Source organism: Candoia aspera, chromosome 1 (assembly GCF_035149785.1).
Source record: "Candoia aspera isolate rCanAsp1 chromosome 1, rCanAsp1.hap2, whole genome shotgun sequence".
Lineage (NCBI taxonomy): Eukaryota > Metazoa > Chordata > Lepidosauria > Squamata > Boidae > Candoia > Candoia aspera.
The window spans coordinates 37,109,627-37,128,417 of NC_086153.1; the positions used below are offsets into that span (position 1 = coordinate 37,109,627).

Here is an 18,791-nt window from a genome sequence, read left to right on the forward strand (position 1 = left end):
AGTTGATAATGTTAAGCATCAGGTATGGAATTAGAATGTTAACATTACATGAAAGTTTTTTCAAAACTGCATTTTATTTCCTGAGGTTGAGTGTGAGACAACACAGATATTTTTTTTTTCAACTGAATATTTTAAATTAATAAGAAATTTAATAACTGAAACCAAATAGACACAATCTGAAATAAGCCCAAACAAGACTTGGTCTCACACACATTGTCTTGACCTCTTCCCTGTGGCCAAGAAAAAAAGTTGGCAGACTATTTACTGTCAGTTTTCCTTAACCTTGTTTCTTGCTGCAGCAAACTGTAGGTTTTGACTTGTAACAAATCCTGGGCAGTTTCAAAACAAGCCAACTTGAAATTGTAATTTTCTGAAATAGGCTTGTAATCTATGAGTTATCTATCTCTACCATCAGTTCCTATATAGCAAGTATACGTGTTTAAGGAAACCTGAAAGTTAATACTGCCAAAGTCTTTGTTGGAAAAAATCTTAATCTAATGGGCTCACAAACCACAACAAGCTATTGTTTATTGGACATGTAATAATGGCCTATTCATAATTAATTATTACTCATAATTATAATGAGTTATAAACCATGGTTTAGAAGCTAGGCTGGCTGGATTCATATACTTTACTAAGTCAAAATCAAATAAGCTTCATTTATTTGATTTGGGAAGCAACAAAACAGTGCTTCCCAAATCTGGATAAATTACCCAAAATTGAGTAAAAGTGGTTTTTCTTTGAGTAACGACACACAAACCTATTGCCACAACAGGGACATTTAAATTGACTTAAAGTGTTTTACCTACATTGGGTAAAAAGGACTTTCTGATAAGCGGTTTTGGGTAACGAAGGAAAAAGTTTAGGAAGCACTGGCTTACAGTGATGTAAAGATTTATATACGATGCTCAAAACAACAATATCCTTAGCTGAAGTTCCAGAACAAATATAGTTATAGATCTTGACAAATTTCAGAATAATATATTTAGGCACCGATGATGTGCTGTCAACAGCCCCAAAGGACTAATACACATAGAGACTGAGTCTGCAAACTGCTTCCAAGGCTTTCTTCATTTGTCTACATGTGTGAGAGTTTCTGAAGATGGGAACAGAGCTTACAAAGCTATTTTCTGGAAAAAGATTAAAATGTCTTATATGGACCTAGAACAACCAGGAAGTCTGAAGTGATTTATTAACTGAAATGAGACAGCAGACAATATAAACTTCCTAGGGAGTATAGAATGCCACAGATAGTTAGAAATCCAGGGTCACATTAGGCCTTATTTTTGCAAACACTGAACAATTTTTACATTCTTATTTTATGTACATCATAAAAAGTATACCTGAGATAGCTGCCAAAATAAGCAACAATGTTTGGATGCTTACAATCTTTCATCATAATGATTTCCTGCTGCACAACTGCAAAATCTTCACCTATGAAGAAAAGCACCAGTTTAGCGACACATTTATAGAAAGAGTGCTCCATTACTGATTTATCTGATAAGACTGCTGCAGAGATAATCAGTTCTACGTGTAAGAAGCACTTCAATTTCTTAAAATTATTTAAATGTATATATTATTTCCCCATGTTATTTATTACTTCAACTTATATGTTACTCCATTTCTGAAGTTATATGATACCACACAATAAAGTTAACATTAGTAGAAAACAACAACAAAGTATGATCACCCGATATGTGCCAGCAGTCAGGTTATCAAAATCTCACTACAAAAACGGGTTAACAATATCTCACTGAAAAAACATGGATTAACTGTTGATATTATCCTGTTAAATAGAACACTATTAGATATTTAAATATAGTGTCATCAATAGGATTTGATCATTTAAATTCATTAGACTTTTGGAAATAGCTGATCTATACTAAATTCTTCTTCTACCACCACCCCTTAAAATTTAAAACATGGGATATGGTCCTTCATGACTCTAAGTGTTGTTGATAGTAGAATACCATAGGTAACCCTTGCCTAAACTTCCAGCGATAGAAAGAACAATATATGCATGGAATTTATTTTTTTGCTATCTGTATGCAGTAAAAACAAATACACCTACCATCAAGGATTAATTACAGTATATGCCTATTTTGCTACGGGTTGGGAAACTGCAATCAATAGCCTTCACATCTATCAGAAACAGATTACTATGGCATTGTTCATATTGCTTTCAAGGATATGGAACTTGGGGGTATGTAGTACACTATTTACACATACACTAGGAGTGAAACAACAGGAACAGAAGCTAGGAACCGGCAGCTCTGATAAATATTATAACTGTGATTACTGAAAATCCTTTAAATAGTCATTTGTTTTCTCATTTTTAACCAACATTTCTGATTGCTTTTCAAGCTTTTCTGTAAAACAATAAGCAAGAAAAATATCTGTAGTTTTAAATAAAAACCTATTATCCTGGTAACACCTACTGTACATTAGTCTGCAGAGTAGTATATGTAACATGTGACTAAGTTTGCAGATATGTAGTTCATGCAATCAGCAATACACCACTTCCTAATTCAGTTCAAAAGTCTGCAGCTTCCCCGTATGTTTACCTTAGCAGTGACATCACTACAGAAGGAAGTTTATCCGTTTGCTCTTTCCTCTGTATCCTACTGTGCTAGTCTCTAGGTATTCTGTTAACTTATAAAGGACTTTGAAATACAGCCAAAGCTTTACCTACATCTATTTCTTTGCTTAGATCATCTTCTTAAATTAACACACAATTACATTATAGTGCAATCTTACTTCAAGCCTTGAACATACTACACAGAGCAAACGCTACTAGATGGGACTCTGCAATTGCCTGCCTGGTTTGACAGCCGATGGTTAAATTATGCCAATCTTATTACCTTTTCTTTTTTTTTTCTAGTTTTAATTTGAAAACCCAGAACAAAACATTCTAAACTTTTGGATGATTAAATATCATCCAAATATAATCCAAAAGTATCTACTGTAGCTCAATATTTTGTTCTTCTGCTAGCTAACTGGATGCCTACGGGATGTCCATAAGCTGACCATGAATGCAACATCTTCCTGGTGCAGAAATGTGGTGCTGTTTAATCACTGTGACTAGTAACCACTGATTATCTTAATCTTTATTAATTATTCTTATATGCAGTAAGACATTCCTGTTAACTTTCTCCACATCATGTAAAAGTTATAGTATACAAATTTTTCATTTCACCTTTCCCCAGCTGCCTTTTTAAAAGTAAATACTCTCAAACATTCCTCATAGAGTATGTATCTAGATAAACCGAATAGTAAATTCTTCGAAAAGTTTCCATTTTTATTTAGATAATGTTATCCTGCTTTGCTACTAAACAGCACTCAAAGCGTCTGACAAAACTTATTAAAAATAAGATTAAAATGTTTAAACCCCAGATTAAACGCTGTAAATTAGAATATATGCAAAAGAAAACTGCAATTATTAATAGTCAATATATATACAATAGAATTAACATTTTAATGGCAACTTTTGTTACAATATGCAAATTCAGGGAGAATTAACAACTTTAATTCTATTTTTTAAACTGAGGCCCATTTATGCATCTACCCTATCTTGCCTTCCTATGTGATACCCTTTCATGATATGGAGGCTAGTTAGATATTGCTTAAACACTCTGATAGAACTGCAGCTTTTGATTATTTAGGAAAATGTATAGCTAAAATAATTATCTAAATGGGTCATTCTATCATTTAAAAAGAAAGGAAAACATAAGACAGTGATAAAGCAAAAAAAGGAAAGAGAAATTTTGAGATAAGAAAAACAATGCTTACCTGGTTCTAATTTTATTACTTTAATTGCTGCCAGTTCACTGGTGTTAACATTCCGAGCCTATTTTTTAAAAAGAAAATTAGGTAAATTAAACTGTTTTAAAAACACTTTAAATGTACACATCCAGAGACGTAGTCTTCAACTGAGTCATTTTCAAAATTCTGGTAGGAAGAAATTAAAAGTAAGTACAGTAATTGCCTGGTCATATATATTTCTGTTTAAAGGATAAAGACACCCTCAAACTGAGCTCAAGTCTTAGTGACAAGGACTTCCTGTTCATATATATATATATATATATATAGAGAGAGAGAGAGAGAGAGAGAGAGAGATCACCAAGCATGCACAATAGAGAACTCTGGGGAAAGACTGGCTATGAAATATCAAGACACCATAATTAATTGTATCCCAGCAGTGATATGGTACAAATTATAAAATAAGAGAGCCCCTCAGATCAATCTCACTTCTTGATTTTCTTTAACAACAAGGAGGAGTTTGCCATTTTATCTATTTCCAGGGTGTTTTTTGACTTTCCAGTCTAGCCTGGAATTTCCTGGTGGTCTCCCACTAAGCAGTTCTAAGCCTTCCTAGATCAACTAAGCTCAGCTGGATGTTGCCACTGCTGTGGTGAAATTATCAAAGAGATCTAACTGACTTCAGGGTGAGGTGATTGGCTTATATCCAGGTATGACCTGAACTACTATACTGTAAAACGCTTCTGCTCTCATAAGACAGGACATCTCAAGTACTCAATGCAGCCTTTTACACTTCTTGAAAAGCCATTGCCAAGGTTGGGAAATCTTCTGGAACAACATGGGGTATGGAATACAGGATGCAAGAGGTGGGTGGGGAAATGCTTTCTGCTCCAGCTAGGGTTGCCAACTCGGTTCATGTGAGCACTCCCAAATACATCCTTGGGGTCTGAAGAGACATATTGTGTCTAATTTTTTTAAAAGGTACAGTTTGTTTAGCTCTGCAGTGTTTAGCCACCCTGGAAAATGCAGTCCTCTACTCTGCCTCGTTTTCTTCTTTTCTCCAGGATACCACTGGGCCCTACAGAAACAAAGGAAGGGACAGGGTGGCTAGAAACTGGCACTTTCTTTCAACATGGCTTAGAGAAATAATAATAATAATAATAATAATAATAATAATAATAATAATAATACATTAAATGTATATGCCGCCTGACTCCCAGGTCCATTGTTCAAAAATATCCTCCAATATGTCCAATGTTAAAATATTTTGCTCCATTCTGTATTAGTAAGTCAAATTTAAGTGTTCTTTTCTTTTAACTGTAATCTTTAGTTCCTTTTGGTTCCCTCTGGTGTCCAACCTTCAAAGTCTCACCCTATCATTTTTTTTTAAAGAGAATTCAAAACAATCATATTTTCCCATGGGAAGAATTCTTATAATTAATTCCAAAATCTTATTTCAAATCCATCTGGACCCTTAGTCCATTTGTAACTTTCCAAAATCAAAGTTCTAATCACCCTTTTGCTGTTTATTCCAAAAGAAAAATTTTTAAGTCCTTAAACTTCTATTTAAAAATTCTTTCGCTAAGGATTGAAGGAAACTCACTCATCGTTGGAATCGTAAGCAATTGAATATACTTCCATAAAAAAAAATAACAAATTCTGCAAAGAGATCAGTCAGACAAGAATATCTGACCTACTTTTCTTTTTCTATATACAGAGAGATTTGGATTGGTTTTGTTTCAAATGGACTCATACTCCAACTTGATGGAACCAATCTATGATCTAAAGGACAGCAGATAAAATATAAATTTACCATTTCAATTAGATTTAGACCGTAGTCCTGGCTACTAATGTAACTGAGACAAGATACTTGCAAATGTAAAGGGACATTAAATCATGAATAAATATGACACTACTTGGAATGCTTTAGTCTATTTATATAGCTCTAAAATTGCATGTAAAACTAAGTCAGCATCACGTTATTCAAACGTCATTTTTTCTTGCAATCTTGCCCTTTCTCTTCAAACAATTTAAGTGATGCATGTTTTTATTAAGTATATTTATATAAATCACAATTATATGGTAAGACAATAAATATAATAACCAAATGAAAGAAAATCATTCAATGTATCAATAAATTATTAATTCAAAGTTTTTATCGAGTAAAGGAACTCTAAGAAGACCAAAAAGATACCAAAAAGGTTTCATCATGTGCTTGTTTTGTGGTAGTTGAAAGCTATGTCTATCTCCTTGGTAAAAGTAATAAATGGACTTTGCCATCATAATTTGCCTTCCCAATGTCTTTCCTTGTTTAAGATTTGTAACTCCCTCTGAGTCAACAGAAAACAGATCTAACGATTATGGGTACAAACTATCCCTGCCTTTATAGTTTAAAGTTTAAATCTGGGTACAATTGTTAAGTTACATTTCAATCCACAAAACAGCTGAAATAGAAATGTAAGATAACACTGAATGCTTTTACCAGTCAGCAAATATAGTTACAAACCAGGATAATATAATCTGTGGTATCTAATACTAGATAACAAATAAAACTCAATTATTAAAAAGAATAAAACAAATCAAGATATACTTCTTTTCCAAAGTAAAATAGTCCATATAACACCAAACCATGGAAATTATTTTTACAGTATTATTTTAAACATACACATTACTTTCCAAATGGAAGCACTAGTTCATAATTATATACAAGGAATGTGAACGATTTAACATATAATCATTTCCTGACCACAAGCTTCAGTCATGCTGTATTTTAGCACAGTAAACTTTTCAAAACTAGAGGTACTTGCCTTCCACCAAATATAGTTTTGCAAATTCTGCTTTCAAAACTTCTGCAATGTTTTTAGAGCACCTTTTGATCTAACAAACCTGGTAAATCTTCCTTTAGGAGAGCTGATATAAAAAAAACTTTCCTATGAGCTAAGACCCCTATAGACAAAGGGCTATTGAAACTTCAGGTCATATCCTGTTATACTGTATCCTCTCTAAGGATCCTAGGACCCACCTTGTAACTCTTAACCTGATAAAACACCCAGGAAATTCTGATCTTTTAAATGTACAGTTGTTATCAGAGCAGTATCATTTAGTTCCTTAGACATAGCCAAATTGTGTTGTTGTTGTTTATTCGTTTAGTCGCTTCCGACTCTTCATGACTTCATGGACCAGCCCACGCCAGAGCTTCCTGTCAGTCAACACCCCCAGCTCCCCCAGGGACGAGTCTGTCACCTCTAGAACATCATCCATCCACCTTGCCCTTGGTCGGCCCCTCTTCCTTTTGCCTTCCACTCTCCCTAGCATCAGCATCTTCTCCAGGGTGTCCTGTCTTCTCATTATGTGGCCAAAGTATTTCAGTTTTGCCTTTAATATCATTCCCTCAAGTGAGCAGTCTGGCTTTATTTCCTGCAGGATGGACTGGTTTGATCTTCTTGCAGTCTCAGAATTTACCTCCAATGTTTCTAATTTTCTGGAAGAGGTCTCTTGTCCTTCCTATTCTATTGTCTTCTTCCACTTCCACGCATTGCCTGTTTAAAAATAATTCCTTATCTCTTCTGGCTAACCTCTGGAATTTTGCATTTAATTGGGCATATCTCCCCCTATCACTGTTGCCTTTTGCTTTCCTTCTTTCTTGGGCTACTTCTAGTGTCTCAGCAGATAGCCATTTTGCCTTCTTGGTTTTCTCTTTCTTTGGGATGTATTTTGTTGCCGCCTCCTGAACAATGTTGCGAACTTCTGTCCATAATTCTTCCGGGACCCTATCTACTAAGTCCAGTCCCTTAAATCTATTCTTCACCTCCACTGCATATTCCTTAGGAATATTAGTGAGCTCATATCTAGCTGATCTGTGGGTCTTCCCTAATCTCTTTAGTCTGATCCTAAATTGTGCAATAAGAAGTTTGTGATCTGAACTATAGTCAGCTCCAGGTCTTGTTTTTACTGACTGTATAGATGTCTGCCACTTTTGGCTGCAAAGGATGTAGTCAATCTGATTTCGGTGTTGTCCATCTGGTGAAGTCCATGTATAAAACTGTCTCTTGGGTTGTTGGAAGAGAGTGTTTGTTATGCAGAGTGAGTTGTCTTGGCAAAATTCTATCAGCCTATGTCCTGCTTCGTTTTGTTCTCCCAAGCCATGCTTACCTGTAATTCCAGGTGTCATTTGACTGCCCACCTTAGCGTTCCAGTCTCCCGTGATGAAAATAACGTCTCTTTTAGGCATGTTGTCCAGTAGGTGCTGCAGATCCTCGTAGAACTGCTCTACTTCAGCTTCTTCAGCATCTGTGGTTGGGGCGTATATTTGGATCACTGTGATGTTAGATGGCTTGACCTGAAGTCGAATTGAGATCATTCTATCGTTTTTTGGATTGTATCCAAGCACTGCTTTAGCCACTTGACTATTAATTATGAAGGCTACTCCATTTCTTCTGTCGTCCTCTTGTCCACAGTAGTAGATCTGGTGGTCATTTGATGTGAAGTGGCCCATTCCAGTCCATTTCAGTTCACTGACGCCCAAAATGTCTATCTTGAATCTTGACATCTCACCAATAACCACATCCAATTTGCCCTGGCTCATAGATCTTACATTCCAGGTTCCAATGGTGTGTTGATCCTTAGAACATCGGATTCGTCGTTCACCAGCAGCACCGTCGTCTGCCAGCCATCCTTTCGGCTTTGAGCTAGCTGCATCATCACGTCTGGGGCTAGTTGAACTCATCCTCTGTTCCTCCCCAGTAGCATTTTGACCATCTTCTGACCTGGAGGTCTCATCTTCCGATGGTATACCAACGTATCTCTGGTTGTACTGATCCATTTAGTTTTCATGGCAAGAATGCTGGGGTGGGTTGCTATTACCTTCTCCAGGGATCGCATTTAGTCTGACCTCTCTGTCATGACCTTCCCATCTTGGGTGGCCCTTCACGGTTTAGCTCATGGCATCACTGAGGTGCTCAAGCTTCAGCACCATGACAAGGTAACGATCCTTTGCTGAATTGTGTCATATGTCCTATAAAATCTGACACATCTTGACTGCCCACCAGTGAACCAACCACTAACTGTGATATTCTTCTCCTGTTCTGTGTTATTCTTATTTTTAAGGAGTTTTATTTTTAACTCTGGTCTGTGACTGTAATAAACTCTACCGAGGACTGCAGTACAATGAGAGGAATTTGTAAATTCTCAATGTAAATTAAACTACTGAAAATATATAAACAAAGCTGGAAGAAATACTGTCCCATTTGCCATCAATGTTTCTGCCTTTAAATAAATAAATAAATAAATAAAACCCCTATCAATTGTCAACAACAGAATTACGGACTCATACAGTACCCTTCAAAAGCCAAAAGAAAAAAGAAAATTCAATTTTGCCTCAAGAATAATTTTTCACACTATTCTGTATTGTAATAGTTTTGTGGAATTATATTCTTCTTAGCTGCTTTAAGCATGCTGGTGGGAAATTAAGTTATAAGCTTAACAAATATGGTCTAAAAAGCACAAGTCTGATTAATTTCACCAATCCCTAGCTGTACTGTTCAACTGGATGGTATAGGTAGCATGACAACAACATAATTCCATACATGCCTATTCAGAATGTAGCGGTTTAATACCATTTACTCCCAGTAAATTTTCATCAGATTTACGTCAACTGTGGCATTACCTATAATCTTTACTTCTGTCAAGAACTTATTCTCTGAATTCTCCTCTCTCCATATAAGAGATTTCAGTACATAATGAGGGGTTCTCTTTGCCAGATTTTATTACTAAGTATCTTAGTTCAATGTTGAATAGTATTCAGCATTTACAGGTAGTCCTTGCTTAATGACCATTCATTCAGTGACCATTCAAAGTTACAACAGTGCTGAACAAATGGTACTTATGCCCAGTTCTTGAAGTTATGGCTGTTGCAGTGCCCCTGCAGTCATGTGATCAAATTTAGGTGCTTGGCAGCCTGCCCACATTTATGACTGCAGGGTAAGCTTCAACTCCACCCAACCGCCTATCTCCCTCCCATACGTCCTTTTGGCTGCCCTGCGCTCCGCTACCCGCAGCTGATCTTCACTGTCTTCTTCCTTCTGCTGCTGAGAAGGTGTGCCTGGCCTGGCTCTTCATGAGGCAGCTGCTGGCCGCGCAAGGCCTTCTTCCTGAGGCTGTGCATGGCCTTCCTGAGGCCTTGTGAGACTTCAAAGCCGAGATTTCAAAAGGCCGCTTGCAACATCGGGAAGGCCTTGTGCGGCCAGCAGCTGCCTCATGAAGGGCCAGGCCAGGCACACCTTCTCAGCAGCAGAAGGAAGAAGACAGTGAAGCTCAGCTGCGGGTAGCGGAGCGCAGGGCAGCCAAAAGGACATATGGGACATATGGGATTTCAGAAGGCCACTTGCAACATTGGGAAGGCCTTGTGTGGCCAGCAGCTGCCTCAGGAAAGGCCAGGCGGAGTGTGCCTCTTCAGCAGCAGGAGGAAGACGGCAAAAGTCAGCTGGGGGGGCAGCATAGGTGGCAGAATGTGGGATGGCAGGGGCGGTGGAGCCTGGGGCAGCCAAAAGGGCAGAGATGGGTGGGAGCTAGGTGGGTGGGTGGGGCTTAAGTGAAGGCCAGCGTGGCAGAGCAGGAGAAGTGTGAGGTCAACTGCAACTGGGATTATGAAACTGACATCACTAAATTGTGTGGTTATGTGACATTTTGCCTAACAACCACATCGCTTAGCAATGGAAATCCTGGTCCCAATTAGGGTTGTTAAGCAAGGACTAGCTGTACTGAACAATATGCTCCATAGAAAATTGATTAGGACAATTAATCAGTTTAATTAAATTATCCTGATATAAGCTACTCAAGAAAAGTTAGGTAGCACAAAAAGTAAATCTTATATAAACAAGTACATGGCAGGGACTGGTAGCTCTCCAGATGTTTTTAGACTCCATTTCCCTCTACATCTTCCAGCATGACCAATAGTCTAGATGATGGGGAACTGGAGTCCAACAACATCTGGAGGACTGCAGGCTATAAAATCCTGCAGTGCTGAACAGTACATTAATTTTCATTTTTCTTGTTTTAGAGAAGAAAAAAAAGAAAGATGACATTGTTTAAGGAAGCATGTCATTACTAGACCCAATATAACTTTTTCCACTCATTCACAGTCTTCTTCTGCCCATTAGAAAAAGACTAATAACCCCCCCTTCTGAGAGTTAATATAATTGGGCTGTTTCCAGGTATACTCTACTCATGACATGGAAATGAATTCTGTGGGAGGTTTAAGCATATAATAGGATGAGAAATCAACTTAGTTTTTTTCAAATTTCAGAAGTTGAGTCTGTCTGCTTGGATTGAACCTTAACCATTTTTTATTTTTATTTTTTTTAATTTTTAAAGATACATTGAGGAATAAAAACAGAAAAAAAGAAATAGAAAGGAAAGAGGAAAACAAGGGAATACATTAAAGATTTACCAAACATAAACATTACATGAAGAATTTACAAAATATTAAAAGAAAAAAAACCTTCTATTATTTTTTGTACAATTGACATTACAGTTATAAAGATATCATATTATAGTTTAGCACTAAGAACTGATATTAGAATCTGATGAGAGGTTGACAAAAGCAACCAAAATGGTAAGAATTAACAACTAAAATAATAAGAGTTAACAAGAATTTCAAATTAATCTGAAACAATCCATCCTTAACTTTATGGTTAATCAGACAAAAATCTACTGTTTTAAAACCTTAAACCTACTGAAAAAAAATCCAAACTTTGGATGTGGCAGAAGGCTATGTGCAGTTTCCAAATTAAATTAAGGTCAGTATCAAACTTTTTTTTTTTGCTATGAAATTATTTTTGACATCAATGTACACCTCCAAATCTTAATCTGCCATTCTTCTAGTAAAGGAATCCTAAAATGAACGATCTTCCAAAATTGTTGAGCTTTGTGACCTTTCTACCAGGTATGGAAGACTGATCCAACTTGATTGTCACATTTCCAGCAGTCCTTTAATATACATTTTGGAAGAAAACACTGAAGTAATATGCCAACAAAAAAACCCTTATATAGTTTTCTCTAAGTGTAACATTCACAGTAAACTTGTTAAGTTGCAGCATCATATGCATATATATTGTGAGTCAGCAATCATAAATCAGGTTGCAGAGGCAAAGAATAATCTAGATTTCATTAGCCAAACTAACATACTGTGTTTTTAAACATTTTTTTTACTTTTAGAACATAAACTGGAAAACTGTTTTCCTTTTAATAATCCTGGACTACATATTTCATCAGTCCTTGACTATTTGCCATTCTATCTGAGACTGATGGGAATTGGGGTACAACAATTTCTAAAGGGCCACATTTTTTAAACATATTTTAGATGACAATAAAGATTAGGATTCTACCATTTTTTCTTCAAAGGCTTATTCCTTCAAAGGTAACCTGTCAAGGACCATACATCAATAGTATTAATTTATGACTTAAATAAGCAGTGAGTGGACCAGAGCCAAAAGTTGGTAAGGCTCTCAGTTCTCTTTCTGAAATCTCTCTCTCTCTTTGCCTCCCCCTCTCACTTGATTCCAAGCAGCAGGCTATCAGTGAAGGAATAAAGAGCATTTATTAGAGATTTGAGCTGATAACTTACCAAGAGATTTTGAAATCAGGCTAAGGCTGCCCATCCCGAGTCCAAATACAGTTATATTTAGACAAACACGCTGAAATTTTTTTAATTCTGCTCAAAATGCATACCTTTCCATCTGAACGCCTGGCTGAGGTGTATCCCTGATCCCAACTGAAGTCCACTGTGGGACAGTTGATAGTTCATGATTATTACAGTATCAGTTTAATTTATCTATAGTACCATAAATTGTGGATGTTTGGTGTTATAAAGTTTACTGTGGATGCTTTAGTGTTTATATTGTTCACCCTGGATATTTTATTGTTTCATGTTGTATATTGTGAATGTTTTATTGATTTACACAGTTATGTAGTACTTGGATATTTCAATTATTTTTTGTAAGCCACTATGAGGCTGAATAGACTCGGCAACATAGAAGCTCAATAAATAAATGTAGAATGAAAAGAGTGACTATTGCTAGACACAGACTTGTCTCAAAAAAATAGCCTTTTTCAAAGACATAGCTGGTATTACATTACCAGTTCTGCTAATGTAATACTAACTATTAGCAGTAACTTCTGGGAATAAATTCTCAAACTAAAGTGTCACATCATACAATATATTTTAAAATCATGCTAAAAATGGAAAGTTTAAATGCAACGTATTTAAAAAACATTATACCAATTGTACAGATTTGTTAAACAGCTACAACTGGTTATACCCTAATTGGAAAGTCGTTGTTTGGGCACTGTGGGTGCCATAGCCCAAAGAAAGAAACATTTTAATTTGAAGCATTAATATTAGTCAATTGCCTAATTGACACGTTTTGACTATACTTAGTAGCTAAACATTGATTACAGAAACCTGTTAAGACTCTGCTTTCAAACATCTTGCTCCACAGAAGTAAAATAAAAGAATTATACTTAAACTTGATGCCTAGGCAAAGTTTTATACATGGGGGTGCACACCAACCCTTTCTTTCCATTTATGACATCTTAGCATAGGATACAGTACTGTATGGACATCTTTTTTTTAAGCAGCAGCATTCTCTATCTGCCTCCCTACATTGTTTTTAAATGTTTGTGATTTTGATATTGAAGTGTATGTATTGGAACTGGTCCTTGCTAGCTACCAAAATTAAGTTGCTCTTTGTCACTGGCAAGCATTTTGTGGCACTAGTTTTTATTAATTAACCATAGACTGTGTTGATTAGAGAAAGGTTAATCAACTCTAGATGGCCTTTTGACTAATTCCAGTTGCACAATCTTGTTTCTTTTTTGTTATGGCATGTAAAGAAAACCAATGTTAAAATAATCTGAATGTGATTTACTTAAGCATGTACTTCTGACTCATTGCTGTATCTAATGTATTATGCAACATTTTATATGAGCACTTTTGTGACTATTCAACACCTTGAAAAGAATTTCTTTATCAGAGGATGCAAATACTTTTGTCCAGTGAAGTTTGAAATTCAAGTGCTTAATTGAAAAACAGCAGAAATCAGTAAAGTTAGTAAATACTAGCTTAATAGTTTGAAATTAAGCTAGCAATAATTTACCCAATTTTTGTTTTAAAAAGCCTGAAATTGTGTTTTAGGAAAATGGAAAGTTAGACACAGGAAAATTTAAACAATTGTTGCATATTTACTTCTTTACTTTTCTTTCAGCTTTAAAATTGTAGAGTTAAAATCTCTCTGCTAGTTTGAAGAAACTGTGAATGTGTAGTCCTGAAATCATGAAAGTCTCTAAAAGTATAATTAAAAATGATGAGACTCCTCCCAAATTCTTTGTTACTTTTTTAGTTCAGCCTCAAAACCACCTTAATAAGCTACAGTATTGTAACTCTGAAAGTTTACCACTGCCTTTATCTTCCTTAAAGATGGCAAACGAAGACTGCAAATTTCCCTGGCTACTACTTCTGACTCATATTTCAGACTCATGTCTTAGTCTCTCATTTAATGCCAAGAGATACATTCATGATTTTTTTTCAAAGTTCTCCTGAGCATCTATTCTTCTGCCATACTGCAAGCAAACATGTAAAACTCTGGGATATATATCTATACATGAAAGCCTTAAAATATATTTAGTAATCTCTCTGTTGCTGCTCTTTCTCATAATAGTTTTTTCATTGCTTGGAAAGACCAGATAAGGATGGTAAGACAAAACAGATGCTCAAGGAAGTAACATACAGTAACATTTTCATTAAATTACACATCCTAGAGTATTATTTCTATAACTTGAATAAAAAGCATGCTTTAACACTGATCTATCAAACCGAGATACTGATGAGAGGGCAAATGCTGTTTTCTCTCCAATTGCTTCACATTAAGAAAAGAGAAAATGCAGTTCACCTATTCACATGGAGATATAAATAACTCTAAATTGTCCCTTTCATTTCTCACTGTGTTGTTAAGAATTGTCCTACTTTGCTAAAGGGCTCTATGAGCATTTTTTGATTGGGCTTAGGCTTTGCTACAATACTTCTAACAGGAATCCAAAACAGATATCCCTACAACTTAATCTCCCTTTCTGGAAATGGGAGAGTCAAGGAGAAGGGGAAAGACAGATACCCTATGGTGCCCTGGTTTTGAAAATATACTGACAGCTTCTAGCAGGAAAAACCATTTAGGCTCAAAGCTCAGTCAGGCACCAAATTATTTCAGGGACTGTCAAAATCAGTTGACATATTTCTTGGGGAAAAAAGCAAACTTTACAGCACTGATTTTAGAGGAAGAGAGCATGAAAGAAAATGACTAGGAAGAAACTTAATACTGTATGATCATAGATCTTAGGAAGAATCTGACTGATGGGCCCTGAGGAAGAAGTAAGTTGAGATGGATTATTCAGAGGCAGGTTTGTACTGACAAACCTGGCTCAGAAAGCTGTGCCTAGTCTGAATGTACCCTGTGGGAAGGAGAAACCCCACTGACAGACTGGGGAAGAGAGGGTTGTTCGGTACTGATGAAAGACCAGCCTACATGAAGGAAGGCTGCAGGCTGGCTCACCTTGGCAAGCAGACTAGAAGCCAAGGCTCACCCTGACAAAGGCCTTGGCCATTATGGTCTGTGTTACAAGCCAGTCTCCCACCATCACCCTGCCTGACCTCATGTGTTGGAGTTAGAGGGAACAAGTTCCTTACAGAGTTAACTTAAATTGCCAGGTTAGTCACGCAGAAAGCTTTTTAAGGGCTTTTTGCTGCTCCGAGTGACATGATGTCAACTCAGAAGGAAGAAATCTGTGAGACCACTCCCCCACAAAGGAAAGTTAGAAGGGAGCACCACGGAGAGTGACACCTCAGCTGCATTCAAGAGAGAGAGAGAGAGCCTGATTTGAGGGTGTGTGTCAAACCCGCCGTGTAACTGGGCTGGTGAAGAAAAAAGGGGCTATAGGTATGGAGCGGGGGGAGAGGAAACGCTGTTGAAATAAGTCACCCAGGCCAGAAAATTCGTAGATGGAGGAAGGGCCACCTCAAAGCACCTTCCCCAAGAGGGAAGGCGGGAGAAGCGTTGGGAGGTTGCCCGACGACGGGCGGGTGTCGGGGTGGCGGACCTCTGCAGGTTGAAGAGCGAAGGGAGGCAGGAGAAGTAGCCCACTCTTCCTTCACAGCTCACCTTGTAGACATCGCCGTAGGTGCCGCTGCCGATGCGCTGGATGAGCTCGAAGTCCTCCTGGGGGTTCCTGCGGGACAGGTCGCACACCCGCCCCCCGCCGACACTCATGCTGCGCCGCCTCCCGGAGCACGCAGCTGCCCCCTCACCCCGCTCCGTCGCAGCCCCCGGGAGCACGAGGTGGGGGAAGGGAAGGAAGGAAAGAGGGTGAGCAGGTGGGTAGGGGGAAAGGGGGGGAGGAGGAGGAGGGAGAAGACGACTCGGAGCGATCACCACTGACGCTACCTCCCCCCGTTCTGCTCAAGCAACATGGCGCCCGCAGTTACTGTTTGCGCACGCGCGCACGACCTTCAGCTGCCCGGCGGCTCTCTTTCGCACGAGTTAGGACGGAACGGGCGGGGGGTAGAGGCGGCGTGAGGGAAAGGTGAGGCTGGCAAGCGTCTGGGCATGCTCGAGGGGGTGCGGCCTGGAGAACTCTGAGGCCAAATAGTCGGGCTCAAGAGCGGCAACAGCGGTGTGGCCTTGGCGACTTCGGTCTTCCAGTGCTCGGGCGACGGTGAATCTGGGACCACAAGTACCTTCCTGGCTTGGAAGATCGGCGGACCCTTCTCAGTCTTCGTGGGATAGAAGGACGTGCAAACCTTCAGACTTGATTTCAGTACGGTCCATTGCGCTTTACGCCGCACTTCGTTTCAGCGGCTTGACTTTCACGTAAGTGTATATAAGCCGTTGTATATAAGCCGTTTTTCCACCAGGCGCCTTTCGGTGGGGTAGGAGTGCAACTCCCCAGCTATCCTGACCCTTCGCTCTAGGACCGAAGATCACTTGGACCCCCGGTGAGACACTGCCATGCAATTTGATGTTTGTTTGGAAGACGGTTGCGTGGCAGAGGAAAGGCTCCGGTTCTGTAATTGGACTGCACACGAGACTGGTTTTTACGCAGGCTCTGACTGTCTTAGCCTGAGCAAGAGAGCAGAGGGCGATTCCATCTTAGGAAGGCACCAAAATCCTGTTGTGGCAAATCATAAGATTTGAGTAAAGAAGTTAAGACCACCCTGTTCTTGTCACACTGCTCTTTGGTAACCTACCTTTCCATTTTTAAGAAGTTTGCTGTATGATCTCTAGAAGTCCAATGTTTCTACTAACATTTGGATTATGCTGTAAATCTGACACTTAAACTATGAAGAGCATAAAATGGAAAGCTGTTATTTATTAAATGCTTATTATTTTATTTTTCCAGAGGTAGGAAGAGGGATTTTCTGTCTTAGACACCAAAATACAATGGCAGCCACAACTGTTCTGTACCTTGATTTAGGAAGGCAGGAGTTGGATTCTGGCAGCAAAATGTTATGAGTCATTCCTGTATGTGTAGGCTTGTGCTGTAAGAAACATAGTAAGCTGCTTTATACTGAATCAGATAATTTGTTTTATCATCATATTCATCGGCTGACAGTGGTTTCGGACAATATTCTTTCCAAGACAGTTTTACTATAAAACTTGGAGTTATAGATATTGTGTTGGGGAGGGAGGAATGAATCCTATCTTGGATAAATAATATCCATATAATTAGTGTTAACTAATTAGTTTCTAGAACAGTGTTTCTCAACACTGCAACCTTCATAAAGTTATACATAAATGATAATACATTTTTAATCTAAAAAATAAAAGCAAAATCTCATTGGCTACACATCCTTGGGTCCTAAGACTCTCACAGCTGTTATAACATACATTAGCTCTTTCATTATCCAGGGTTGAGTATCCTACATACTTAGATGATAAATGTCATGGGATATAGGATCATTTCAATAACTCATCCATATGTTTTGAACTGTCCGGCTGGTGAAAAATGGCCATAAGAGGGGTCTTCTGTTTTTGTTCCTTAGCAGTTTTCATTTTGAAGTTAACCGGTACAGTAGAAAACGTGGGATATACTCATGCTTTGTACAAGATGTTATTTTATGTGGCTTTATATTGTATATTTACTCATCAATATCACTTGCCATTATTTTATTTACTCATTTATTTTACAGAATTTATAACCAGCCCCAATTCAAAGGGACTCTGGGCCACAAATAACATAAAACAGAAAGAAGCAACAGCAACCTAATAATAAATAACAAAATACAAATGAATAAAAGAATGGAAGATAACCACAAAGAAATGCAAAGATAAAACTAAAACCCAAGATAGGTACCCATGATCAAAAGCACATTTCTAAAAAAATACTATGGGATTATTTAGATTGAGAATGGTAATCAATCTTGATAGCTCATTCATTGCCAATAGGCTGGTTTAAAAATGTAAGATAGTACCCACCTTTTCCATCTTACTTTTTATGATATAGTTGTTTTATCAATTCTTTTGCACTTAGAGGAGAGATACAGAAAATATTTCAATATTTCTAGGTTTTTGAACATAACGTATGAATGGAAATGTTTTTTAAACTCTTCCATCACAGCCTTATTTAGAATTTCCTCTATTTATAGTTAAGTATATAGCCACGGTCATCTCCGCACATAATTATCTCATGCATTATATTTGGAAATACACTGAACATTTGTGGCATATAAAAGAGGCACTATTTATATTCTCTGTCACCATCTTTTATTGCTTTTATATGCTTATTATGCCTGCAGTAAAATCTTGACACTCTCTTGCAAAATTGCAAACAGGAGACCAGTCTTGTTTCTGGAAATGGGTGCTCTGCTACTGAACAAGGGCTCCTCCAAAAAGAAAACATCTCTCAGTACATGCTTTGAAACAGGATTAGGCAAGTTAGAGCCTATGGACAGAGCTTTTTCAAAGCCAGCTGAGCTTAGAAATTGGATA

General features: G+C 37.7%; 1 protein-coding gene across 6 annotated transcripts in view; it reads right to left on the minus strand.

The window, feature by feature from the left end:
• The window catches only part of MAP4K3 (mitogen-activated protein kinase kinase kinase kinase 3), a 64,190-nt gene extending 47,897 nt beyond the window's left edge, over nt 1–16,293 (minus strand). For 4 of the 6 annotated variants that reach the window (XM_063302022.1, XM_063302014.1, XM_063302033.1 and 1 more), the window contains exons 1-3: nt 15,966–16,293; nt 3,790–3,847; nt 1,344–1,434 (exon numbers count right to left, since the gene is read on the minus strand). In XM_063302022.1, the coding sequence (XP_063158092.1) occupies nt 1,344–1,434; nt 3,790–3,847; nt 15,966–16,073 (257 nt within the window). In that variant the 5' untranslated portion in view covers nt 16,074–16,293. Of the gene's footprint in view, nt 1–1,343; nt 1,435–3,789; nt 3,848–15,965 lie in introns of those variants that run through there. The other 2 variants (XM_063302027.1, XM_063302041.1) reach the window with 2 other exon arrangements.
• Nucleotides 16,294–18,791: the final 2,498 nt, after the last annotated feature.